Raw genomic sequence first — 27,114 nt, forward strand, 5'->3', positions numbered from 1 at the left:
AATATTCGCCATTGAATAAAGAAATTTAAATCGGAATTTAATTTGAAACAAAATATTAAAAGTTATTACTAATACCGGTAAAGCTACCAACTCGAAGCAGAAATTTGGACTAGGGTCATACAAGGCTCGTTCGAGTAAAAATGGTTTATCGACCAACAAAGAATCTAGAGAATGATTTCGCATAAGCATTCTGGAAAATTACAACGGTTCTCAAATAATCATTGATCGTTCATTAAATTGTCTTATAAAAATAGTAATTCGAATATTAGTCAATAGTAAAAACGTTTCTTTTCTTTTTCAAAGGTTCATCACCACCAAAATCATTTTGATTATCATCATCACTACTCAATTTTCTTTTCCTCTTTGGTAAAACTATAGGTTGATCAATTAAATCATTTTTATCATCAATATAATGAGAATCTTCAAATTTATTAATAATATTAAAACTTGTATCGATTTCATCATCAGATGAAGAAATGTTAAAAATTGAATTTTCTTTCTTGATTTTGGTGGTAGACGTATCTGGATCTGTTGATGTTATTTTTTTAATCTTTTTGATCTTTCTGATTTTGTTGTTTGTTGGTGAATCATGAGATTCAAGATTCTTGGTTTTATTTTGCATAATTAATGTAGTTGGAGAAGTTATTGTTGAGATATGTAGATTACTAGTATCTGTATTATTAAAAGTTGAATTATTCGGTCCTGCTGCTGATGAAGTTAAACTTCTTGTCATTCTTGGTCGTCTTTGTGGTGTGAAATCTGGTGATGGACTTTTCGTACTGGTTTTGGAGTTTAAGTCTTGATCTTGCTGATGTGGTGCTTGGTTATCTTTCTCTTCACTTTTATCATCATCTTCGTTATCAAAATTCTCGATATATTTGGATGGTGTCGTTGATTGTCTTAATGCAGTAGGTGATGAAGTAGCACTTGGTCCAATTGTTAAAGTTAAAGCTGTGTTATTTTTCTTTTCATTTTCCTCGTTTTCTTCTTTTTCATCACTTTCGTTATCTTCTGTTAATTTTGAGTTTATATCTTCTGCTGGTACAGATTCTAAAATATCTTTAAATTTATTTTCCATTTTGACCATTTTCTTTTTTTCTTTCTTTATTGGTGTCATTAACTCATCATCAAATATAGTAGTGAAAGTCAGTCTCTTATAAAATGGTACATAAGTTGAATTAGTTGATGATTTAAATTTATCAGGTGTAAAAATCGATTTACCACTAGGTATTCGATTTCTTTGATTTTTGAAAAAATTTGAACTTATAGATGACGACGAGGATGAAGATGTATATCTTTTACTAGATTGTGCGGTTGATAAATTCTTAATTTGTAGTTTTAATTTTTCATTTTCTTTCTTGAATGAGTCAAGTTTGACATCCTTTAATTTTGATTCTGTTGAGTATTGTTGTTTTAATTTGTTCAATTCTATTTCAAAATGGTGCTCTTCATTTGATGATGGTGCTTTCTTCTTAGGACTTGATTTTGCAGGTTTTTTTGATTGTAATTGATTTTGTTGAATAATTCCTAATTTAAGTATAGCGGTTGTAATTTGATATGCCCTAAGCTCATTCGATATTATTAGATTTGATAATTCTTGTCTTAATTCATCATGTGTTCTTATCAAATGCAAATCAACCATTTGATATAAATATGTGGTTACTCTGGTTTCTTGAATAATTCTTATTTATCTTTAATGATTTGAAACTACTTATTGGTTGTTTACTTGATTTTTCATTTGTTTACCTTTTTTTAAGATTTCTTAATAATTTGTGTTTTTGTGTTAATAAAAAAGTTTACGATGCTACCAATCCATTTTAATTTTTTTGCAATATCAGATCAAATGGTTTTTATTACATCATGAATACTTTATAGAATTAAATCAACTAACTAGCAATGAATATATCAAGATTGGATAGAAAACTACTAAACAACTCAAACATATACAATGCATGTAATGGAGATTATCACGAAAATAGAGCAATTAATAGAAAATATTTAGTTGATAATAAAGAATCAATAAATCACAAATTAATTAAAACTCCACAAGGTATAAAAATAATAATAGATAAATCAGCTTCAGATTTAGATGATGTGTTTTTTAAATACGGTAATTCATTTCCACCTGATGATTTGTTAGATATGATAAAGCCAGGCCATTTGAAAATTCCTATAGTTTATAACTCAAATTTACCTTCTTCTGATTTATTAAAAGCTATACATTATTTTGTATCTAAAAAATATAGTCATGATGAAAAAGACACTGTAATAAATGAGGTTGAGAAAAACGGGAAGAGAAGTCGATTGAGAAAAGATGATAAAAAGAGGATACCCAAATATTTAGATTCAATGGATGAACTGAGTTTATTATTTATGGGAATGTTAATTGAATCTTGGTGTGATGATTTGATCACTGAAGATGTATGTAAAATGTTTCTAACGAAAGAACAAATTTCTTCAGATGAGGAAGACGACAGCAATAGCTCCATTGAAGAAACTAGTAGTGATGAAGAAGAGTCAGAAGAGTCTGAATGGTGCGATAGTGACGAAAGGGAACAATTGTGGAAAAGAGGCAAACCTCATGAATTGACTACTACTGATGAAGAAGAGTCAAGTGAAGAGGAGGATCTGACAGAAAGTTCATCTTTAAGTGATGAAGAAGAAGGTGAGAATATTAATGAATAGAATGTTTACGAATGTATAATTTAATGATAATTATGTCCTAAATTTACATTAACCTATTTTATTTAGTTTCTTCCTCCTTGGTCTCTACTTCAATTTCTGGAGTTTCTTCAGCAACTTCTGGAGCTTCACTACTTTCTTTTTCCTTTTTAGCAGCTTCAACTTTTTCTTGATAAATTTTTTCTTTACCAACATCATTAGCTGATGTATCAATATCAAAAACTCTACTTAATAATTCATGAGTATCTTTTTTACTAACCATAAGATTAATATTTGTTTTCCCCTTCCATAATGGTAAAAATAAACTTTCATTACCTTCATCTTCTCTGTTTATAGTTAAAAACAAACAACCTTCTTCTATTTTATCTAAACTTTGTATAAATTGTGGATCTATTTCCAATTTTTTCAATTCTTCAATTTTCGGAAACGCATTAGTGAATAAATACTCTAATAACTTAAGATTACAACTTAAATGTCTTTTTGTTCCAATGAAATGTTCAATAGTATGTAAAGCTTCAGTTTGAACTCTCCATGGACATGCATTACCAAACTCAGATCTTTGACTAACAAATAATTTAATACCACCATGAATTAATTTTAATTTTTGATCATTTATACTTAAAATTTCTTTGATTATTGGTGATACATAGTAGATAGTTCTTAGTGGTTCACCAGTTATATTTCTTACTAGTGTACAATCTTTTGGAAACTCTGGTTTAAAATCATAGAATGGCCAACATTTTTGTAATTCTGGATTTGATGGGTCAAGGAATATGAATGGTTCTTCATTTGCATCTCTTGGTAACTTTTGTTTCTTTGTGAGTGGTTTTTCTGTAGTTGTGGTTGTGGTTGGGTTTGGTGTTTCAATTCCTATATCATTAGTTGCTTCAACTTTTTGCTTTTTGGTATCTTTATCGCCTAGTATATCTACTTCTTCAGCTGAACGTTTATTTGATCCATTGTTCTCCGTGTTATTATCAATTTTTTCAAAAACTGTTATAAAAAACCCACCTGTGTTTTGTAAATGTGGATAAACTCTAACACATTTTGTTAGTTCACTCTTGATATTTTCTTCAGTTGGTGGATACATTGAGTCAGTTAATACTTCATCTTCTCCTCTTTGTTTTATTGTCATATCTTTACCATAAACTACCCAATCTTTAATCCCCTCTCTTCTTTTTAAACCAGGTAATTCTTGACTTACATCTACTAATTTAATTTTATCACCCCATTGTCTCAAAGCTTCAGCTACAATAGCTTCATTTTCAATTGGTGATAATGAACAAGTTGAATAAACTAATCTACCACCAGCTTTTAATAATTGTAATCCACGATTTAAAATATTATATTGTAAAGGATGTAAACCAATAGCATTTCCAGGTCTAAAATCTTTCCAAATATTTATATTTTTCCTCATTGTACCATCACCAGAACATGGAACATCACATAATATTCTATCAAATTTCAAATTTTCTTTAACATTATTTAATTTAATTCTTGGAAATAATTGAGCATCATGATTTACAACCAAAAAATTAGGTGAGTTTAATCTTTTAATTTGATGAACCAACATATGGCTTCTTTTATAGTCTGAATCATTAGCTAATACAAACCCTGTAGGTTGTTCTTTATCATCATTTGCGTGTAATGCTTCTACTAATTGAGCGGTTTTAGAACCTGGTGCTGCACACATATCCAAAACATAATGTTCAGGTTTAATATCCATTAATAATGGAGGTATCATTGATACTGCTTCTTGTCTGCTTATGTTCCCAACTTCAGTTTCAATGACCAAGAATCTTTGAGTTTTGGCAAAATCTTTTTGCTTTTTAATAATTTGTTTACTAACATCAATTTGCCAACCTAATTCATTTGGATAAAACTCAATCTGTTTTGGGGTGATATCAATTCCTTCATATTCTTTACCTTGTAAATTCTTAACATGCCTTTCCAAAAATATATTTCTAATTTCTTCTGCATGTTTTCTATTTCCTGTTATTCTAAAAGTCATTGGTAAATTAGATTGACAAGCCTTTTTGAATTCCTCCCATTCCTGATCTGGTATTATATTCATTGATTTATAATATTTTTCCCAATTTGCATTATCTCTTTCAACTTCTTTCCAGGTTGGATTTGATTGATCTTCTGTATTTTGTCTCTTAAAACTAGTGTCTTTTTTGTTATTTCTTTTAAAATTACGTTTTGGCATTGTAAATGTATTTGATTTGTTTAAGTAATTTGAAATGATCGCTCTATTGAGCATATAATTGAAATACAAGTGATTAATGTAAGTTAAAATTGTTGCAAAACCTTTTGAAAATTTATTTATAATTTTTTTTTTTTGATTTCGTTTGATGAGTTTAAACGAGCCGCATTTATTTCTTAATCCAGACATTTTTATACCAAATAAGTTATGAAGTTATGAAGCTTTATGATGATGAATATGATAAATTGTAAAATGAAATGAATGAAAAATGACTAAAGAAAATGTAAAATTTCAAATGAATTTACCTAACCTTTATAAATTAATTCAAGTTCCTGATATTTGCGACCTTTATAAATTGTAGCATTAGACGAGTAAATTTAAAAATCTATTCAATTATGAAAGACGATTTTTTTACAAAATCGTCTGATGAAACAAAATTTTTAACAATAGGTTGTTGTCTAGTGCCTGAAATTGATTCTGGACTTATCAAGTATTAAGCTACACTTTCAGCACTGGAGGAAAATGGCGTAATAGAATAACAGCTTTCAATGTACACAGCGCACGGCTATAGTTGAAATTGACCTAGCCAGGTAATTACCTTTTGAGCGGAGCTCATTCGTTTGGTCTAGCGAACAGTTATAAAGTCTTCTAATAGGACTAATTGAATTTTTGGCTAATTTGATCTTGTAAAGTTGTACACCAAAAGAATTATCTTTAATAGTAGCATATGCATAATTAATTGAGCCCGAACGTTTTCAGAAACGGAAAGTGACAGTGTTTCATCATTTTTGGATGTCATTTTTTGGTTTTGCGTTTCCAAGCAATTCAAAAATAGAAAAAATGCAAAATGTAAACAATAGGAAAAATTTTTATGCATAAAAAGTTTCTTCCCCACCATTTCTTTTTACTTTTTATTAGTATGTTTTCCAGCGGAACAGATTAAAAAACAATTAATTCTGTTCGTCAAATGTCTACTATCCATATACAATATTCTTAGGCTCACTTTCCACAAATCTTATTGTGAAAAATTAATGTTTTAAAAGTGACGTCAAAAAATATGTCAAATTTTATCTCTCGAGATCTTCGAGATTTTGTGTAATTTTATTGCATCTATATTCCCCCACATTTTAAAATAAAACTTTTCATTATTGCAATAAATTGTATGTAACTCGGATTAATTTCAATTGTCATACGGTGCCGTATAAACAAAAGACTCGCGTGAGAACAATAGAAGATGAAGTATTAGTCTGAAGTATAAATAATGACCTCTTCCTCCAACCTTCTTCTCTTTAACATTTTATAGAGGCATTAAACAAATTCATTCATAAACTGCAAAAAATGGAGTCAACAGAAGAATTTAAAGCAGCAGTATCGGAAAGTGATCACTATGATACACATTCAGAAAAGGAAAAATCATCAAACTTAATAAACCAAGATTTAGATTCCAATTCAAATGAAACTCATTCGTTTTTAGGAATGACAGGTCCAAAATTAAGTTATGCAATATCAACATTTGCAGGAGTTGGATTTTTACTATTTGGTTATGATCAAGGTGTATATGGAAGTTTATTAGCATTAGATTCATTTGAAAGACAATTTCCAGCAATAAAAGCTTCAAATAATAGTACTTTACAAGGAGCAGTTATTGGAGTATATGAATTAGGTTGTTTAGTTAGTGCAGTATCAACGGTTTATCTTGGTGATAAATTAGGTAGATTAAAATGTATGTTTTTAGGTTGTGTTATTGTTTTAATTGGTGCTGCTTTACAAGCTTCTGCTTTTACTGTTGTTCATTTAGCTATTGCTAGAGTTATTACTGGATTTGGTACTGGTTATTTAACTGCAACTGTTCCTGTTTGGCAAGCTGAGTTGAGTAAAGCAAAATCAAGAGGGAAATTAATTATGATGGAAGGTACTTTAATTACTTTAGGTATTGCTATTTCGTATTGGATTGATTTTGGATTTTATTTTATTGATAGAAATGGTAATGATACAAAAGGTATATCTTGGAGAATTCCAGTTGCTTTACAAATGATTTTTCCAATAATGTTATTACCAATATTATTTAAATTACCAGAATCTCCTCGTTGGTTAATGACTCAAGGTAGAGTCAAAGAAGCAAGAACTGTTTTCAGTGCATTGTTTAATTTACCAGAAAATGACGAGAAAGTAACTGCTCAATTAACTGAAATTCAAAGTGCATTAGATTTAGAAAATGACGCAGGTGAAAAATTTCATTTTATGGACTTATTAAAGCAAGGACCTGCTAGAAATTTTCATAGATTAAGCATTGGTTGCTGGTCACAAATATTTCAACAAATCTCAGGTATCAATTTAATTACATATTATGCGGGGACCATTTTCCAAAATTATATTGGTATGTCACCTTTTAATTCAAGAATCTTAGCAGCTTGCAATGGAACTGAATACTTTTTGGCATCTATACTTGGTATCTTCTTGATAGAGAGAGTTGGAAGAAGAAGACTTTTGTATTTAGGAGCTATTGGTCAAGCATTAGTTATGATGGCATTGACAATTGCAGGTTGGAAAGCTAAACAAGCTAAAGACAGAGGTGAATCAGGTACATCTGCTGGAGTTGCTGCCGCATTCTTTTTATTCGCATTTAACAGGTATGTGTTGATGTTTTTTCTTTTTCTCGCTTTTAACTTTTAGTAGTTGGAAATGATGTTTTAGGTGCAAAAATGTTATACTTCGTTACGAACTGAAACAAACATCTTGAATCATCAACAAAACATCGAATTTTCAAGCTTCAAGTCTCGATTAAGTTCTGAAACGTTACTAACCCACCCAAAGTGTATTCCTGGTAAGTTGGTTAGGAGGATCATGGTTGATTGCAAGTGAAATAGGATCTTTACAATCTAGGTCTTCAATCGCAGCACTTTCTACAGCTTCAAATTGGGCTTTTAATTTCATGGTAGTAATGATTACACCAATAGCTTTTGAATCAATAAATTATTACACCTATACAATCTTTGCAGTTATAAATGCGTTGATGGCACCAGCTGTTTTTATATTTTTTCCTGAAACAAAAGGTAGAAGTTTAGAAGAGTTGGATTTCATTTTCAATCAATGTCCAGTATATGAACCTTGGAAAGTTGTATCCATTGAGAAAAACACTCCAAGGAGGCATTATGCTGAGGATGATGATGATATTGAGAAGGCTAATGTTGAACATATAGATAATATTGACTCTCACAGTTTAATGACTAAGTAAATAGTCTAAAATTAATGTACATACTAGAAGTGTTGTTTCATTGTTGAATTTGAATATGATTTCAGAAAAAGATAACTCATGGTACTTTACTACGTATTTTGATAAACTCTTTAGGTACCTATTTAACAAATATAGGTTTTTTTCAAAGCTTGTATCCTGAAACAAATAAGTTACTTAGTTATTGGTTTTTGTGTAACATTTTGATACAAATTTATGTTGCGAATTTTATGCAAAAAACTTAGAAAATGATCAGTACTAATAACAAAACTGCAAAGGAGTTAATGTATTCATGCGAAACAAAAATTTTGAAAGAAAATTGTCTATTTTGATTATTGGGTTTAAATATAATAAAAGTTTTGACCAAATTATATGTGATTAATGATAACAAATCTGCCTCATTTAATGTCAAACATTTTTAATGGTGAAAAGTCTGTGTTTCATACATATACTTTGACTTGTCCAATAAATACTGTAGATCAACTAAACTTTTTGTTTGATTGAGTAGGTTTACTATACATTTACAAACAACGGCTCAATGAATATTAATGAATAAAAGTCCGCCCGACACGTCAATCAACGGAAAGAGTAACGTGAGATGCAAGCACAATTATAGCATCGAAAGTAAGTTCAGTTATCAAAATGCTTAATTCATAACTTGTGTCCCACCGCGTGAATCTGCAATTAGATAACAGAGCTACTTATGTTCTCCACTAAGGAGATACTTCAACTGATGTTACACCTAATTGTAGAATTTCGATTTTGATTTCGATTTTGATTTTGAGTCTAGAGCTGAATAAATTATACAACATTAACCAGCTTGAAATCTTCGCACTAATTTTTTCTGCTTAAACTGTCATTGAACTGTCATTGTAACATCAAACTAAAAAGTTGTCTTAATTATAAATCAGCTTTATTGAAATCAAATGGTTTTGTGTAAGTTCATTTGGCATATCGAAAAGAAATTTTTTTATTTTTTAAATTTAATCAAAAAAAGGTACAATAAATTATTATTTACTCTTATCTTTATAACAAGTTATAATAATTAAATAAAATCATATCACTTCATTTTACAAAATATTTCATATAAAAACCACCCAAAGTCAATCAATTTATCTTCAATTAACGGATCATCCTTTCGTTTTTGATTTAAATCATTTCAATCATTTAACTCTTAATTGCTAAAAAGCAGGTCATTCATCAAAAAATCAATCATTTAGAACACAAGTAACCCTTGATTTGATCTACTTGAAGGGTTTAACAACATTATCGTTCATTGATAATGACCACTACTAAATCATCTAAAAAGTCCGAAGATGATGAACATCAACCATTACTTGCCAAGACAAATATAAATAATAATATATCAAAATCTCAACCAGTTATACAGAAAAGTGATCAAAATAATTTAAGACATGCACAATATTCTTCATCATCACTAAGTTCAGAGTTACAAACATATCCATCATCATCAACTCTGAACCCAATACAAAATAATAAATCAAATATAAGAAGACCAAAATCGGGGAATGCAATAAATAATTTAAATTTAAATTCTCAAAATTCAAATTATACAGAATTTGAAGAATTTTCATCACCCAAAAGAAGAGTATCATTTTCAGCTAATGAATACCTCAAATTAAATCCAGAAAAACCATTATTTCAAAGATTATTAAGTAGTCATCATTCAGTAACAAATCCAAATTCTCCACTGGCTACAACTTTAGATTTTTCAACAAATCAAAATAAAAGTTCAACAAACTTACATCATCCTCAACCTTCATTTTTTCTTAATGGAAATAATTCAAATTTGGCACTTGGATTAAGTTTAGATTTAGAACAACAAAGAAGATTAAGTATTGTTGATATTGTAAACAATTTAAGACCTTCAAAATTAATTGGTGATGTTAAACCATTATGTAATTGGTATGCTTATTATAAAGATAATATAAATAAGATAAAAAATAAAGAAGTTAGAAAATACTATAAAGAGCAGAATTATTTGATTGAAAAATTTCAAGAAATAGATAATTTTTTAGATGCTGGTAAAATTCATTACAACATGTTGAGTAATTATGGACTTGATTCAAAAAATACAACGACTGAAGAGCTAGGTTCCAAAATAGCTTTGGATCATATAGAAGAAATGGAAGAACCATTAAGTGGATCAACAACCCCTGAAAGACAACCAATGAAAAAACAAAGTATTGATGACATGATGAAAAAATCGGATTCAGAAAGAAGTGAAAATAGCAATGGTAAGGCATCTTCCAAATATTCAAGATTTTATGATGTACCAGGTAATGTAGATAATGATGGATCAAAATTTTTAGGATATAATGAAGAAGAAGATAATCTGCAAATTTTAAAAGCCATTTTAGTGAATTTTTTGATCAATATTATATTACTTATTGGTAAAATTATTGTTTCATTGTTGACCAACTCATTATCGGTTATTGCATCATTAGTTGACTCTATCTTGGATTTTTTATCTACTTTCATCATTTACATTGTCAATAGATTAGCATCGCAAAATAATTGGAAGATAAAACATTCTTACCCTATAGGTAGGTCAAGGTTAGAACCTTTGGGAGTGCTAATATTTTCCATTATCATCATCATTTCCTTTTTCCAAATCGGTCAAGAATCATTCAAGAGATTATTTTTTAGTACACCTGATCAAAGAGTTCCTGCAACTATTGGACTTGATGCTGTAGCAATTATGATTATTACTATAATTGCAAAATTTGGTTGTTGGTTATGGTGTTCTAATTCAAAATCTTCTTCGGTACAAGCATTAGCTCAGGATGCAATGACTGATGTTGTTTTTAATACCGTGTCGTTGTTGATGCCTTGGATAGGTCATGCTTTTGATATTTGGTGGTTAGATCCTTTAGGTGCTTTACTGTTGTCAATCTATATTATTGCAAATTGGGGTATAACTGCAATTGAACATATAAACAATTTAACAGGAGCAGTAGCTGATCAATTAGACTATAAAATTATTTTATACTTATGTATGAGATTTGCAGAACCAATAAAGCAAATAACAGCATTAAAAGTATATCATGTTGGTGATAATTTACAAGTTGAAGTTGATTTAGTATTTGCCACTAAAGATTCAAAATTTAAAGATTTAACATTTAAAGATTGCCATGATATTGCAGAAGCTTTACAATATTCTATAGAAAGTTTACCAATGGTTGAAAGAGCATTTGTTCATATTGATTATATGGAAGGTAATTATAAAGGACATCTTAAATAATAAAAAAATTGAATATACATTAAAATCTTAAACTCTATCCCAAATTTGAAAATTTTCATAAAGACTCTCTTCAAGTCCAGACTTGTATACTGAAATTATATCATTTCTTAAACTCGACATACATATATTATCGAATTTTTCAATTAATTTACAAAGTGAATCAAATTGAGTATTTAATGTGCCATCAATATCATCATTATTAATTATTGCATTAAATTGTGTATATTGATTATCCATGGCTAATTTTAAAATCTTGATTATTAATATTCCACTGAAGTAAAAGCAAAAGTGTATTTGATCAGATAAATAAGCAAAATACGAATCATTTGCAATACCTTCAATATGATCAATTGTCTTTTTAGCAAATTTAAAAATCTCTAATAAAAAATCAGGTGAGCTTTTCACTAGAACATGATTAATTAAATCAGGTCTTTGAAATAAATCATTATAAACATTGAGACTATCTTGAGTAGTTGAACATTTATGAAAACAATAAATAAATAAAATCAACATTGAACAAAAATTATAATTAAATTCAACAAATTGTAAAGCTGGTTGTTGCAAAAGGTATTCCCAATTTATAAACCATTCTTGTACTTCTTGTTGAACGTTTTTGAAATTGGTGTCTATATTTTCTGGTTGTTGTTGGATGTATTTATATGTAATGTACAAAATATTTATTTCTGATACCATTCTACCATCAAAATTAGTTGCATTAAATAATGACAATGCTGATTTACAATAATTGATTCTTGTATCATCCAAAATACACATTCTACCTGAAAACAAACAATTGATTACATGAACCAAACATAAATGATTATATATCCTTAGAATTGTCAATTTTTCATAAGGTGGTGATGAATTCTTTGTAGAAAATAATTGAAATGTAGATTTTGTAAAAAATGAAGTCAACCCAATACTTGATAACTGATAAGGATCCAAACTAAATCCAATTAAATTCGAATCACTAGATTGATAATCTTCGGTTAGATTTGAGACTAATGTCGATATTGAAGTTGAATATATACTTAATACAACCAAACTTTGTAAAAACTCAACAAATCCATTATCATTACTTGTAAAAGAAGTACACTTTAAAAAACTTTGATTTAAATCTTGAATTAACACATTTATTAGTTGTTTGTATTTTTGACGATTCTCCTTTTGATCATCACTATCTAATGAATATCTCAAACTTATACAACAACAAGTAGTTAATAATAATGGTGATTTGTACTTGATTTCCTCCATCAAAATATCTGTTGGTATTTTACTTGGAAATGAAACCCATCTTCCATAATTCCTTCTGAAACCCTCTACTAATTCAATTACTTCTGAATGAGTCAATATACCCAAATCTAATAAAGTATTTCGTCTGTTAACATTTGCAATTGTGTCAGGTGCTTTTTCATACAAATTATGTATATTCATAGGACATGAATTTCTATTTCGCATTTCATTTCTTATTAAAGCAAAAGGTGATGATACATGAACTGAATTTAAATTTTGAAAATCTGGTATATTTTGATCAATTTCATCGATATTTAAAATTGAATTCGATCTTGAATTTACAAAAGTATTTTGCATTGAACTTGCAGCATCTAATAATAATTTTGCATCTTCAGTATTACTATTATTATTATTTTTAACAATTTTAAAAATATCATTAACTCTATCCAATATTAATCTTAATTTATCATTTTGATCACCCGTGTAATCATTATGACCTAAGTTTAACTCATCGTTATTTCCAGTACTTACATTCCCATTTTCTTCTTCAAATGAACATAATTTATTGATAAATCTACAACGTAAACATGAATTTGGATGATCTGGTGATCTAAAACATCTTGTCTTTTGTTTTCTACATAATGAACATGCTTTTAAAGTTCTTGATGCTTGAGCTAATCTTCTTGTTTCACTTTCTGCTTTTGTTTTTGCTTTTGATTTTGTGGTTGGTGGTGTTTTTTTACGCTTTTTAGTTGTTGTAGGTTGTTCAAGTTCTTGTTCCGTTGGAATAGTATTTGAATCATTTTCTTGACTTGTTGACTCAAACTCGTTCATGATTGAAGTACTTCAAATGCTTCAGCTTGTTTCGGTGGTAATAAGTTGGCCTATCGATATGTACAAGGAGTTAATTGATGACAATTGATTGATGAAAGTTGATTGTCTTGAATATTTCAGTCGATCAACAAGCGGAATTATGAAACAAAAATTAATTAATATCTTCTTCCGTTGGAATAACGAATCAAGTTATTCACAATTTCAGTTAGATTTTTCAGTAAAGCTCAGTTGAAACAAATTCGTAATACAGTTGCCAATGAACTTAAAAACAGACATACATCATTAAATTCCGGTGAAGGAGCAAATCTGATTTTGATTTTGTTCATGGTGGTCTTGTTTAATTTCTTGTAAATTTATTGAATGACAATTTGATTAAAAAGAGGTTATCAACAAAGCAGAGATTTACATTTGATAATCATTTGATGAATTTAATATATTTTAGAATTGAATTAGCAATAAGTAATAAAAATATAGAATTGAAATGAAAATTAGCAACAAGGATAAGTGAGGACAACCCAATTAATTGAGAATTAACAGAACCTATTATTCACCCTCTGTAAGCTGGATCATCATCAGTATGTCTTGATCTTGATCTTGCTTTTGATGTTGATTTTGATTTTGATTCCCTTTTAGCAGCTCTTCTAACATCTATACCATTAACAATTTTAAAAATCTTCTTTGAATTACGATGACTCAATTCAGCTATACTTTCTTTTGAATCAATATTAATTTTTAAAAACAATTCTTTTAATTCCATTGCACCTTTTGGATTATCCAGACCAGTTACCTTATTTAAAAACAAAGCACTTAAATTAGTACAATTTGAAAGATATAAACAAGTCAAATCTTCAAGTTTATTATCTGATAAATCTAAAATTTTTAAACTATTTGGGAACGATTGATTTGATAACATTGAATAGCTAATTTCATTAGATCTTAAATCTAACTCTTCTAGATGTGAAAATTTATCAAAAACACCGACAATTGAGAAAAATTTGAAATCTCTAAATTTCATAAATTTTATCGAATTTGGTAAATAGTCAAGATTCAAAATTTTATATCCCATGTTGAACATTGATAAAGTAACTAAACTTTTACAGCCATTTAAGTTTACCGGTGGAGGAATATCTTCAATATAATAATTATTTCTTCTTCCCCAAGTTCTATTGTATTTCTGCAAACTTAAAAATTGTAAATTTGGCAAGTTGATTGAAACAGCTTGGTCACTTGAGGTTGATTCAACTTTTTTTGCAACTTTCCTCTTTGGTGCACCAGATGAATCAACAAAAGTATTTTCAATTGTAAAAAATTTGATAGGATCCACACCAAAAAAATTAGCATAAGTATTCAGTTCAATCACTAAACCTTTTAAACAACCCAACTGAGATAAATTTGATTTGAAAACCGTGTTGATTGTATTTCCTGAAAATTTTAATTCTTTTACACAGGGAAATTGGCAGTCCTCAACATCCAAGATTTGACAATTTCTGATACTCACTGAAGTTAATTCATTTTGTAATAACTGAAAAAATTCTTTTAAATTGAAATTTTTTATACCATCTAAATCTAATTTATCAAGTCCTCTGAATGCTGATTGTGATTCAATTTGTAAGGTACTCATAGGATCTTGAATACTCATATTATATAATTTTTGAGGGAAAATGAAATTAGGACCAACAATTAATGATTTGCCATCACTTGAAAAATCTGAAATTTCAAATTGATCATTTTCGAGTTCTTTAACTTCATTATATAGTCGATTCACTTTTTCTTTCGTGATAAAATTGACGTAGGATAAAGTTCTTAATGATTCAGGTAAAATGCACTTGATGAAGCTAATAAAATTAGAGCAATCTTTTATAATAAGTGTTTCCAATTTTACTAAACTTTCCAAATTATTTAAATTTTGCATTCCACAAGATTGTAATTCTAAATATTTAATTGATTCGGGTATTTGAAGATCATCTAATGAATCCATTACTCCTAAGTCATGACAAATAAATTTTTGAAGATTATTCAATGTGCTTAAATCCAAGGAGAAATTTTGGTTCATTTTATTATAAATTGTCAACTCTTTTAGGGATTCGGGTGGTTGAATTTGAAGTGAGTCCAGATAAATTGTAGTTAATATTGTTAAATTACTTGATTTTATCAATTCCAAAAATGATGCTCTTTGATTTTCGCCATACATAGTGTAAAAAGAAATACCTCCTTTATTCATATGGATTCCAGTTACATTAAGCTTTTCAACAACTGAGCTCAACTTAGAATAATCACTTCCATTAGGTAATACAACTTCAAATTCTGCTTGACCAAAATCGATAGTATTTATGACTTGATTGACATTTTGTACGCTTGATCTTGTTCTTCTCTTTGGTGCTGGTTTGGACTTTGACGCTTTAATTAGTTGATTTATTCCATAAACATCTCCTATTATCTTTGAAGGTTTGAAGTTGTATTCGATACATATTTCTTTCAATTTTTCGATTGATCCATCATAGGTTTCACTTGAAGCTTCTATGCTATAAGTTGAATATCTCTCACGTAACGCATATTGTTGTACCGCTGGAATGAGTATCAATTCTTCAAGCTTTTGTTTATTATTGATATATTTAATAATAAGTGCTAATACTTCTTCTGGTAAATTAAGGAATATATTCATTATAAATGAGTCAATAAAATTGTTAAAGTAAAATTGAACACGTAATGTTGTTTGTTTATCTGTGGTAGAATGTTTGAATTTAAGTTGATGAATATATTACGTGTAATGAATTTATAAAAAGTGGTTGCCAATTAATTTTATTGAGGAAAATTAAATTCTTTTTAAAGTTTTTTAAATTTTCTAATAAAGCGACCATCAAATGTTTCAGAATTGTATTGAAATTGATATTCATGTAATGTGCCACGACTTATGATCGATACCCCAAAAATGTACTTTTAACTAATTTGGAATCATAATGAAATTGAAGACATTCAATTCATTACTGAAAACCGAATTAGTTAACGTTTTGTGAGTGACATATCGATGAAAGTCAAAAAAAATCTCACTTTATACTTTATGAACGAAACAATTGGACTCGTAATTCTTCTCCAGAATAGGCAGCTTGTTGAGTTGTGTTGGTTTAAAATCTAATGATTATTTAACTATTCAATCGAAATTTGCTGTCTAACGAATGAGAACTTAATTATCTATTGTAAAATTAATTTGAATTCGGTAACAAATATTTTAAAGTTCTCCATTTGAAAATACCTGATTTCAATGATACATCAGAAAATCACAAAATACTTGTAAAAAAAAATCAAAACCAGACTTTTGACGTGTCTCCTTGTTTACTATCTTTTAGGTTAAAAGTGGCCGATAAAAAATATCATTTTATACTTGCTTCAACCACCACAGTTGATGAGCATTATCCAACATGTGAACTTTTTTCTTCAAAATCTATAATGCTTGAATACTCGTTTACTAGAATTATGAAATTGTAGTTGATAAATTGAAACACCACATTATAAAAATTGAAAATTCATGAATACTAGACAAAAATGATGTTATAATTGAGCCTTAGTTGGGCAAACGTTGAGTAAAATGATTAAATTTGAGTTGAATTTGTGATTGACATAACTATGCAAGCGCAAAGACAATTTTCGATATATTTTGAATTTAAATGAAACATTATCATTAACGAGAGTCTGTTGATATTCAAGCTTCTGATTAATTTTTGATATTAACGAACCTATTTTATTGTGTAGCACGTGAAACGGAGAATATTTTCCGACAGGATAAAAAATAAATACAAATTAGAGCTACCAATTTACTCGCAAATATTTTATTGTTATAAAATTTGTTTCAGAATTAAACTTTTTTTTAAAAATAAATCAAATTAGTGTAAATAATAAAATTAGCATTATTGCAGTTATTAAAAAAGTGCTTTAAAAAATCATATGAATTTTTTAATTTGTATTGAAATTGTTGGGCTACTCTAAAGTTTGTGGGGTTAACAATTTTAATGATTACAATTTGATTGAAGTATATAAATACTATGAATTTTTCACACTAAAATCAAAAATGGATAAATTTATAAAAATTAATTTTTAGTCCACAATTTATTTATTGATTGGGTTTTTTGATGTTAAACATTTTAGATTGATTAAATTTCTATTTTCAGAATCTTTTTTTCACTTATAATCATTTAAATACGGATTCTTTTTTAATTGATCAAATTAATTTTTGATGGATTTGATAAGTTTTTGGACTACTTTATAAACTTATTTTTATATTGAATTCTATGATTTTGAGTAAGATTGTTTTATTTGATTAATAATATAAGTTTTTCCTAATTAAGTTCATTCATGTGATTCCGAAGTTTTCTATATTTCCAAGAGGGATTGTATTGTTAACTTAATAATAGACATAGTCTTATATTAAGTTTTATGCTTTTTGAAGGTGGTTATTTCCCTTTTCCTGAATCATTGTAATAATTAGTGATTTTAGCCACCCGGTTTTTGCTGGACAAACTACTATTCTTTCTTGAGTCTTTAACGTCAATTTGATTTTGATTTAATAGACAAATTCTTTTAGAATTTATTAAAAAGGTTGCTTCTATTTGAGACAATTATGTTGATAGATTTGATCAGTTTGTGTCAAGTTCATAATTTCATGCTTTATAAATTATTGAAACAGAATAGTGATGAGTAAGATTAAAGAAATCTAGAAACAAAACCATCTAAGGTTATGTTATTCATGCCTGAGTTCTTTAAACATTTATTTAAATTTGAATTTGTATTTTGTATCTTTTATTTAAAACTTAAAGAAATTGTAGATGTTCTCTTTTTTTTATTATCTCTAGATAGTGTTTACGTTAATTGAAACAAAGCATTAATCTAATCTCAACAAAATGTAGAGCCTTGTACTAATGAATTGCAGCTGAAACAGAAATAGAGCAGTATAAAAATTGCAAAATAATTATTTGCATTGATAACTTAAAAGGTTTTCTTACCCTATTAATCTCAAAGATATTACAATTAAATCAAAGTAAGTTCAATTTCAATTAAATTTGAAAAAAATCACTTACACGTTACACTTGAATAAGCTATTAATTAAATGCTAAAATAGAAAGCGGGTATGATAAATCTTCGTAAAGGTTTTGAGGGATCAAATTAATGTAAATATTACTTAATATATTTTATTGGGTTGAAATTTCAAAGTTTGTCACAGTTAAATATAAATCTACTTTTAAAAAATTTATAATTTTCGAATATTTTGATCCCTATATGGTATATATTTTGTTACATAAAAACTATTGGCATGATAAGTTGAGTCTTGATGAATTTAAATCTTTAACGATCCAAATAATTGAGACTCATTAATTTTAGTTAAAAGAGAATTTATTTTAAGCTCTTTGATAAATTTGATTGGTTTCCTCTTACTATTTTTTCAATTATTTTATAGTCATCTTTTTAAACAATAAACTAAGTTAATTACATGTTGGATTCTACAAGACCACAATTTTGCTTAATGTAATGTTGACAAGTGTTGCATACTATGATCTTTACCTTGACTTAAAAAAACTTGTTGAGTGCTTTTTAATCGCAAATTGATGTTACTTCTTTAATAACTTTAATGTAATGGATACAACGTTTTAAACTTATTATAGAGTTTTGAAAGGAATAAGAAATTTGATCAGTTTATGTCTAATTCAGAAGTACATGTTACTTATAACTTTTGAATTCATTAGATTGAGTGAAAGCTAGACTTATATTATTTTTAGTCGTTAACACCTATCAAGTGAGCAAATTTGGTTATTTTCAGGTTGGTAATTAATTTAATATATCGTATTTGGACGTTGTACAACAATCAGCTTGTAATTCTACTCTTCTTTAACCTAAAACATATATCAAAACAAATTTTATGGCTCTACAATTTAATGAAGTAAAGAATGTATTATTAAGAATTAAGAAGTCAGTGAAAGATTTACGTAAGGGTCTCAGACCACTCTATTTAAGTAACTGAGGCTTCTAAACCATATAAAATGAACATAGTTTTCACAAATTTAAAACTTTGTATCAATGTAGAAATGACTACAAACTAGGTTAAGATCTTTTTTTTTGGTTCGTAGTTTACAATTATCTTTGATGAAAATAATTTATGATTAGATTCTTGATGGTGGGAAAATTATAAAATAAAATATTTAGAAAATGCTACCAAACAAATCTAAATGTTTCAGAATTTTAAACCCCTCTTTCACATAATTTAATTATTTAATACATTACTTTATAAATTTATCATATGATATTTTCTTATACTAATACATAAAATTTCTAACTACAATTTTATTAAAGTTTGTTGGGTAAATTCAATATTTTTGTTGAGATTACTAAATATAAATAATAGACCATTTTACTCAAAACAAACAAATGAAATTTTCACCAATTGATATAGATTAAAGTCCAACGAAACTTAGATGAATAATTATGCGAGGTGCGATCGGCATGTTTTTTACTACTTCCAATTGGTTATCATTAATTGATAGATTCTTCTAAAATTCGTTAATCTCACAGTTCTAATGAATTTTATTAGTTTTTATTTTATAAACAATTAATGTAATGTTTAAAGATTTAAAATAACCACTCATTGATTTTAATAATTCAATGTCTTCACGTTGAGAAGAATCAATGAATTTTCTTCCATGTAAAACTTTATTCATATTGTACTTTAAGTTGAAGATGTAATGTGAGGTATTAGTTGTCATAATTATTTATAACTGATTCCCATTTTATTATATTAGTATTTGAAGAGCATTAAATTTGCTATCTTTCTGCACAAATCTAATTTTCCTTTTTTAACATGATCAAATAATGCTCAAGATTAGGAATTGCGTTAAGTTAACTCGAGTTTTATTAATTTTAATGAATTGATTCTTTTAAAATTTATTAACGACTGTTTGCAAGTTTTAATAAAATATTATTAGTTTAAATTGTTTTCAAATGAAATTGAAGCATTGAAATTAGTGAATATGAGATATTCTATTTTTAAGGTCCCGTTGTTTAATTGAATTGTGTAGGTGTCTTGCCACATTATTTTGATAAAATTATTATAATAAATGTATTTCTGTATTTTGTATGTTGAACATTTTAGTTTATAGATTGAATGTCTTCTCTATAAGTGATTATTACTACAAATCGATTTTACAGTGCTTTCTGATGCGGAATTTTGGTAATTCCATTATTCTACTTATATTAGGAAAAGTACTTAAAATTCGTTTAAATTAGATCATCATCATATTCAGCTAATGTTTTTGATTGCGAACCACTCAATAAGTTTTAACTTTGCCATCCCTAATTTCAAATATAATTCTTGTTCCTGGACTTGCATAAGCTGATAGATACGCTTTACAACTTCTAGAGTTTGAATTTATCTTCAAAACAAAATTCCTCAAATCAGTAGCACCTTTTGGCTTTTTCAATTTCGTAACATCTCTCAAATGCAAACGTGACAAATTTGTACAATTTGTAATATTTAAACATGTTAAATCTTCAAGTTTGTTTTGTGAAAGATCTAAAGTTTCTAAATTATCAGGAAATGTTTGATTCACTAACATATCGTAATTAATCTTACTATTTATTATACTTAATTGTTTTAGATTTTGTAATGTACTAAATTTTCCTGAAATTGAATTTAATTTAAATCCTTTAATATGTAGATCTTGTAAAGTTATTGGAAAAAGATTTAAATTTAAAATGTCAAAATCTACATTAATTAATCGGATAGATCTTAATACTTCACAACCTAAAAATGAAATTTGAGGAATGTCAATTAAGTTACATATGAATCTAGTTTGCCTATGCTCTAAATTGAGTTTACCCAAATTTGGAAACTGAAATGTTTCTAATACTGAGCTTGAGTTATGTGTTCCCAGCGGTTTAACAATATACTTATGAACTGAACCTGGGGACAAAAACAAAGTTGGATCCATTGATTGATTAATTTTACCATCTTTCTCTATTTTTTTGCCAGCCTTCATTATTTCATTGCGTGTAATTGAAATGTCCTGTATTCTATCTAGATAAGAAAATTTCACTTCAAAACCATATTCAAATTTATTCTTCGAGATACCCAATCGTATCAAAGATGGAAACACTAATTTTTCATCATTATTTATTATATTTGAACTTTGAATATAAACTTCATTCATAATTTTTGGAAGCGACTTTAAGATTCCATTTAAATCTGTCATTGTCAAACCTATTAGTCTTACAGTAGAAAGACATTCTAAGTTAGTATTAGGCTCCAATATAAAACGTTTACAATCAGCCATTGCCAAATTAATTAATCTATGAGGAAACTGAAAATCAGAACCAATAATAAATGATTGACCATCCTTTGAAAAATTTATAATTTTAAATTCATTATTATTACCACTACAAACATCATTGTATATTTGTTTGATATCCATTGTGGTTAGACTGGGCCAATAAATTAACGATCTCAATGAATCAGGAAATGAAGTATTGATAAAATCAAAAAAATTATAACATCCCAATATGTTAAGGGCAATCAAATTAGTAAATTTGTCCAAATTGTGTAAATAATTTAAACCACTACATGATAATAACTCTAAATATTTAAGGGAAATTGGAAGTTGAAGTTCATCTAATGATTGTATATTATTAAGGCTTTCACAAGTAAAACATTTAAGGTTTATGAATTTACCCAACTTCAAATCACCTGCTGGAGAGTCATGAAAAAATAAAGTCAATTTTTTTAAGGATATGGGTAAATAATCAATTAATGAATTTTTATATGGTGTTGATAAAGTTGACAAATTGATTGGTTCCATAAATTCCAAAAACGACTTAACGGTATCAATTTTATATTCTCCTACTGATGAACCTTGAAACTCTATATTATGAAACCACCTTCCATTTTTCTGAAAATGGATGCCGACAACATTAATTTTAGTTAAAATTGTTTCTAATTCTTCAAGTTTTGTAAACTCATTCAAACATAGTTCAAATTGTATGTTTTTGTCATTAATAAAATTGTAAATTGAGTTCGAATTTTCGAAACTACTAATCTTTTTCAGATGCTGCTCTTCAACTTCGAACAATTCCAAAATTTCGTGTAGCTTTCCAATGATTTTTGGAGGTTTAAATTCGTATTTCTTATAAAGATCTAATAAATCATTAACTGATCCATCAATGAAATTAATGTATTTACAATCACTTCCAATTATATATTTTTTATATCTTTTCTTTAGTGCATAAATTTGTAATGGCAGAAATGTTATTAATTCTTTACACTTGTCTTTGTCAACAATATATCTAAAAATTAATGCGAGAATCTCCTCCGGTAATTCGAGAAATTTATTCATCCAAAGATGTTTTGGTCGTAGTTATAATTGTATACAATTTATTAGTGATAATAAGAAATAGTATTTTATTTAGTTAGGCTGCAAATATGTATTTTCATTTTCCTCCCCCCTTAAGTATGACGACTTATTTTTATTATAGTTTCGAATTATATTATAAAGAATATATAAATAGCTTGACATTTCCTTGATTCTTATTTAAAATCAGGCATTTTTGTAATAAAAAGGATACATAAAAGTTATTCTATAATATACTTGAGAATATTGAAACTCTAACTTCACTCTCTCATTTGAAATCATTTTAGTGAAGAATCAATAAAGTAATTAAGACAAGTTTACTATTAAAAGAACTTGTTTTTTATATACAAGTAAAATTATTTGAGCCTAGTTGGTAGCAATTGTAATGCGACCTAAGAATGAAGAAGAGACTAATTTCTACGTCGAACTTAATATTAACTTAGGAAGAAAAGTTAACTATATGACAGTAATGAACATATAGAATTGATGAAAAAGCATTAGCAACAAGAATAAGTATAGACAACCAATTATCTGAGAATCAACAGAACCTATTATTCACCCTCTGTAAGCTGGATCATCATCAGTATGTCTTGATCTTGATCTTGCTTTTAAGGTTGATTTTGATTTTGCTTCCCTTTTAGCAGCTCTACTAACATCAATACCATTAAAAATTTTAAAAATCTTTTTTGAATTACGATTACTTAATTCAGCTGTATTTTCTTTTGAGTCAATATTAATTTTTAAAAATAATTGTTTTAATTCCATTGCACCTTTTGGATTATCCAGACCAGTTACTTTGTTTAAAATCAAACAATTCAAATTAATACAATTTGTAAGATATAAACAAGTCAAATCTTCAAGTTTATTATCTGATAAATCTAAAATTTTTAGACTATTTGAGAATGATTGATCTGATAACATTGAATAGCTAATTTCATTAGATCTTAAATCTAACTTTTCTAGATGTGAAAATTTACTAAAAACACCAACGATTGAAGAAAATTTGAAATTTATCAATTGTATAACTTTTAATGAATTTGGTAAAAAGTCAAGATTCAAAATTTTATATCCCATGCTGGACATTGATAACGAAACTAAATTTTTACAGCCATTTAAATTTACCGGTGGAGGAACATCTTCAATATAAAAATTATTTCTTCTTCCCAAAGTTCTATTGTATTTACCTAAACTTAAAAACTGTAAATTTGGCATATTAATTGAAACATCTTGGTCGCTTGATGACGATTCAACATTTTTTGCAACTTTCTTCTTTGGTGTACCAGATGAATCAACAAATGTATTTTCAATTCTTAAGAATTTGATAGGATCCACACCAAAGAAATTAGCATAAGTATTCAGTTCAATTATTAAATTTTTTAAACAACCCAACTGAGCTAAATTTGATTTAAAAACTGTGTTAATCGTATTTCCCGAAAACTTTAACTCTTTTACACAGGGAAATTGGCAGTCATCAATATCCAAAATTTGACAGTTGTTGATTTTAACTGAAGTTAACTCATTTTGTAATAATTGAAAAAATTCTTTTAAGTTGAAATTTTTTATACCAGTTAATTCTAATTTATCAAGTCCTCTTAATGTTGATTGTGATTCAAAGTGTAAAGTACCCCTAAGATCTCGAATAGTCATATTATATAAATTTGGAGGAAAAATAAAATCAGGACCAATGACTAATGATTTACCATCACTTGAAAAATCTGAAATTTCAAATTGATCATTTATGAGTTCTTTAACTTCATTATATAGTTGATTCACTTTTTCTTTTGTGAGACAATTGGCATAGAATAAATTTCTTAAAGATTCAGGTAAAATGCATTTGATAAAACTAATGAAATTAGAACAATCTTTGATAATAAGTGTATTCATTTTTATTAAACTTTCTAAGTTATTTACATTTTGCATTCCGCAAGATTGTAATTCTAAATGTTTGATTGATTTTGGTATTTGAAGACCATCTAATGAATCCATTTCCCTTAAGTCATGACAGATAAACTTTTGAAGATTATTTAATGTACTTAAATTCAAGGAAAAATTTTGGTTCAACTGATTATAAATTGTTAACTCTTTTAGGGATTCGGGTGGTTGAATTTGAAGTGAATCCAGATAATTTGTAGTTAATGATGTTAAATTACTTGTTTTTATCAATTCCAAAAATGATGCTCCTCGACTTTCACCATGTCTAGTGAAAAAAATTATATGTCCCTTATTCATATGTATTCCAGTTACATTAAGCTTTTCAACAACTGAGCTAAACTCAAAATAATCAACTTCATTAGGCAATACAACTTCAAATTCTACTTGACCAAAATCGATAGTATTTATAAATTGATTGACGTCTTGGATGGTTGATCTTGTTCTTCTATTTATTGCTGGTTTGGGTTTTGAAGTTTTAATTAGTTGTTTTATTCCATGAAGATTTCCAATTATTTTTGAGGGTTTGAAGTTGTATTTGAGACAAATTTCTTTCAAGTTTTCGATTGATCCATCATCGATTTCACCTAAAGCGTCAATTTTGTAAGTTGAGTATCTTTCGCGTAATGCATATTGTTGTACCGCTGGAATGGGAATCAATTCTTCAAGCTTTTGTTTATCATTGACATATTTAATAATAAGTGCTACTACTTCTTCTGGTAAATTTAGAAATATATTCATTATAAATGAGTCAATAAAATTGTTAAATTAAAAACGAACATGTAATCAAGTTTATTTATCTGTTGTAGAATGTTTGAATATAATTTGATAAATATATTACGTGTAATGATTTTTAAAAAGTGGTTGCCAATTATTTTTTATTGAGGAAAATTAAATCCTTTTTAAAGTTTTTTAGATTCTCCAAAAATGCGACTATCAAATGTTTCAGAATTGTATTGAAAATGATATTCATGAAATGTGCAACGTCTTATAATCTATCCCCCAAATTGTACCTTTAACTAATTTGGAGTCATAATGAAATTGAAGAGCTTCAATTCATTATTGAAAAACCCAATTAGTTAACGTTTTGTAGTTTCAGGTTATATGACTTAATACTCATTTTGTTCTTTTCTTTTTACCTGAATATACTTCAACTTTATTGTTATCTACTTTAACAGCTATCTCATTCTTTGGTGGTGATACTGGTATTATATTAGCTTTAAAAGTTAATGCGCCCTATTAGGAAACGAACCTAAATTGTTATATGGGAAGTATGTTTTGTAAGGGACATAATGATGAAGAACTAAACAGTCAAACTTTGTTAACTAAGTGAACTAAACTTGATTTTCTTGCAAAATAAACAGCATGTTGAGTTATATTGCTCCAAAATTATATGATTGTCTAATTCTCCTACCAAAATTTGCGGTATAGTGAACGAGGACCTAATAACCTATAGTAGCTTAACTTGAATGAACTTGCCATTTGAAAGTACTTGATTTAAGTCTTCATACCTCGGTTTAATCCAGATATGTTCACAGAATACTTGTCAGAAAACCAAAACCACACTCTTATCTTGTCCCCTTGTTCTCTATTTTTCCAAAACTTTTCACTTGCTTCAATCACCCGCAGTTGATGAGCCTATTCCAACATGTATACTTCTCCCTTAAAAACCTAAATTGCTTGAAAGCTTGTTTCCTAGATTCATGAAATTCTAGTTGCTAAATTTAAACACTACATTCTAAAAATTGAAAATTCATGAAAACTCAACAAAAATGTTGTTATAATTGGGCCCTAGTTGGGCAGAAGTTGAGTGAAATGATTAAATCTGAGTTGAATTTGTGATTGAAATAACTATGTAAGTTCAAAGACAAGTTTCGATATATATTGAATTTAAGTAAAACATTGTCATTAATGAGAGTCTGTTGCTATATTCAAGCTACTGATTAATTTTTGATATTAACGAACCTATTTTATTGTGTAGCACGTGAAACGGAGATTAGTTACCGAAGTGATAAAAATTAATACGAATCAGAGCTACCACTTTACTCGTAAATATTTTATTGTTTAAAAATTTGTTTCAGAATTAAGCTTTTTTAAAAATAAATCAAATTAGTGTAAATAATAAAATTAGCATTATTGCAGAGTTTAATTAGCTAATTAATTGAATATATTTATATTGCATATGAATTTTTTAATTTGTATTAAAATTGTTGGGGTTAATTTAAAGTTTTGTGGGGTTGAAAATCTTCATAATTACAATTTAATTGAAGTATATAAATATTATGAATTTTGACAATTATATAAAAATGAAAGACCTTTTCTAAAAATCAATTTTTTATTCATGGGTTAA

The 27,114-nt window shown here is 27.6% G+C and overlaps 9 protein-coding genes across 9 annotated transcripts; 3 read left to right on the forward strand and 6 right to left on the reverse strand. All coding sequences in view use genetic code 12, as the record gives it.

Moving 5' to 3' along the window:
* Window positions 1-265: 265 nt before the first annotated feature.
* Window positions 266-1,642, reverse strand: KGF54_001974 (uncharacterized protein; the record flags this gene model as incomplete). The annotated part of the gene is made up of 1 exon (XM_051762402.1): window positions 266-1,642. One exon carries the CDS (start codon window positions 1,640-1,642, stop codon window positions 266-268), a length of 1,377 nt encoding a protein of 458 aa, XP_051620486.1.
* Window positions 1,643-1,896: 254 nt separating this feature from the next.
* KGF54_001975 (uncharacterized protein) lies at window positions 1,897-2,685 on the forward strand (the record flags this gene model as incomplete). Its single annotated transcript, XM_051762403.1, has 1 exon — window positions 1,897-2,685. The coding sequence occupies one exon, from the start codon at window positions 1,897-1,899 to the stop codon at window positions 2,683-2,685; it is 789 nt and encodes a 262-aa protein (XP_051620487.1).
* Window positions 2,686-2,743: 58 nt separating this feature from the next.
* KGF54_001976 (tRNA (cytosine-5-)-methyltransferase) lies at window positions 2,744-4,891 on the reverse strand (the record flags this gene model as incomplete). The annotated part of the gene is made up of 1 exon (XM_051762404.1): window positions 2,744-4,891. One exon carries the CDS (start codon window positions 4,889-4,891, stop codon window positions 2,744-2,746), a length of 2,148 nt encoding a protein of 715 aa, XP_051620488.1.
* A 1,335-nt stretch (window positions 4,892-6,226) lies between these two features.
* HGT13 (Hgt13p) lies at window positions 6,227-8,123 on the forward strand (the record flags this gene model as incomplete). The annotated part of the gene is made up of 2 exons (XM_051762405.1): window positions 6,227-7,518; window positions 7,718-8,123. The coding sequence occupies 2 exons, from the start codon at window positions 6,227-6,229 to the stop codon at window positions 8,121-8,123; spliced, it is 1,698 nt and encodes a 565-aa protein (XP_051620489.1).
* Window positions 8,124-9,402: 1,279 nt separating this feature from the next.
* Window positions 9,403-11,385, forward strand: KGF54_001978 (uncharacterized protein; the record flags this gene model as incomplete). Its single annotated transcript, XM_051762406.1, has 1 exon — window positions 9,403-11,385. The coding sequence occupies one exon, from the start codon at window positions 9,403-9,405 to the stop codon at window positions 11,383-11,385; it is 1,983 nt and encodes a 660-aa protein (XP_051620490.1).
* Window positions 11,386-11,412: 27 nt separating this feature from the next.
* ZCF19 (Zcf19p) lies at window positions 11,413-13,452 on the reverse strand (the record flags this gene model as incomplete). The annotated part of the gene is made up of 1 exon (XM_051762407.1): window positions 11,413-13,452. The coding sequence occupies one exon, from the start codon at window positions 13,450-13,452 to the stop codon at window positions 11,413-11,415; it is 2,040 nt and encodes a 679-aa protein (XP_051620491.1).
* Window positions 13,453-13,999: 547 nt separating this feature from the next.
* Window positions 14,000-16,114, reverse strand: KGF54_001980 (uncharacterized protein; the record flags this gene model as incomplete). The annotated part of the gene is made up of 1 exon (XM_051762409.1): window positions 14,000-16,114. The coding sequence occupies one exon, from the start codon at window positions 16,112-16,114 to the stop codon at window positions 14,000-14,002; it is 2,115 nt and encodes a 704-aa protein (XP_051620492.1).
* A 4,645-nt stretch (window positions 16,115-20,759) lies between these two features.
* KGF54_001981 (uncharacterized protein) lies at window positions 20,760-22,820 on the reverse strand (the record flags this gene model as incomplete). The annotated part of the gene is made up of 1 exon (XM_051762410.1): window positions 20,760-22,820. The coding sequence occupies one exon, from the start codon at window positions 22,818-22,820 to the stop codon at window positions 20,760-20,762; it is 2,061 nt and encodes a 686-aa protein (XP_051620493.1).
* A 570-nt stretch (window positions 22,821-23,390) lies between these two features.
* KGF54_001982 (uncharacterized protein) lies at window positions 23,391-25,505 on the reverse strand (the record flags this gene model as incomplete). Its single annotated transcript, XM_051762411.1, has 1 exon — window positions 23,391-25,505. One exon carries the CDS (start codon window positions 25,503-25,505, stop codon window positions 23,391-23,393), a length of 2,115 nt encoding a protein of 704 aa, XP_051620494.1.
* Between the last annotated feature and the right edge of the window lie 1,609 nt (window positions 25,506-27,114).

This window comes from Candida jiufengensis (assembly GCF_024610255.1).
Source record: "Candida jiufengensis strain CBS 10846 chromosome Unknown scaffold4, whole genome shotgun sequence".
Classification (NCBI taxonomy): domain Eukaryota; kingdom Fungi; phylum Ascomycota; class Pichiomycetes; order Serinales; family Debaryomycetaceae; genus Lodderomyces; species Lodderomyces jiufengensis.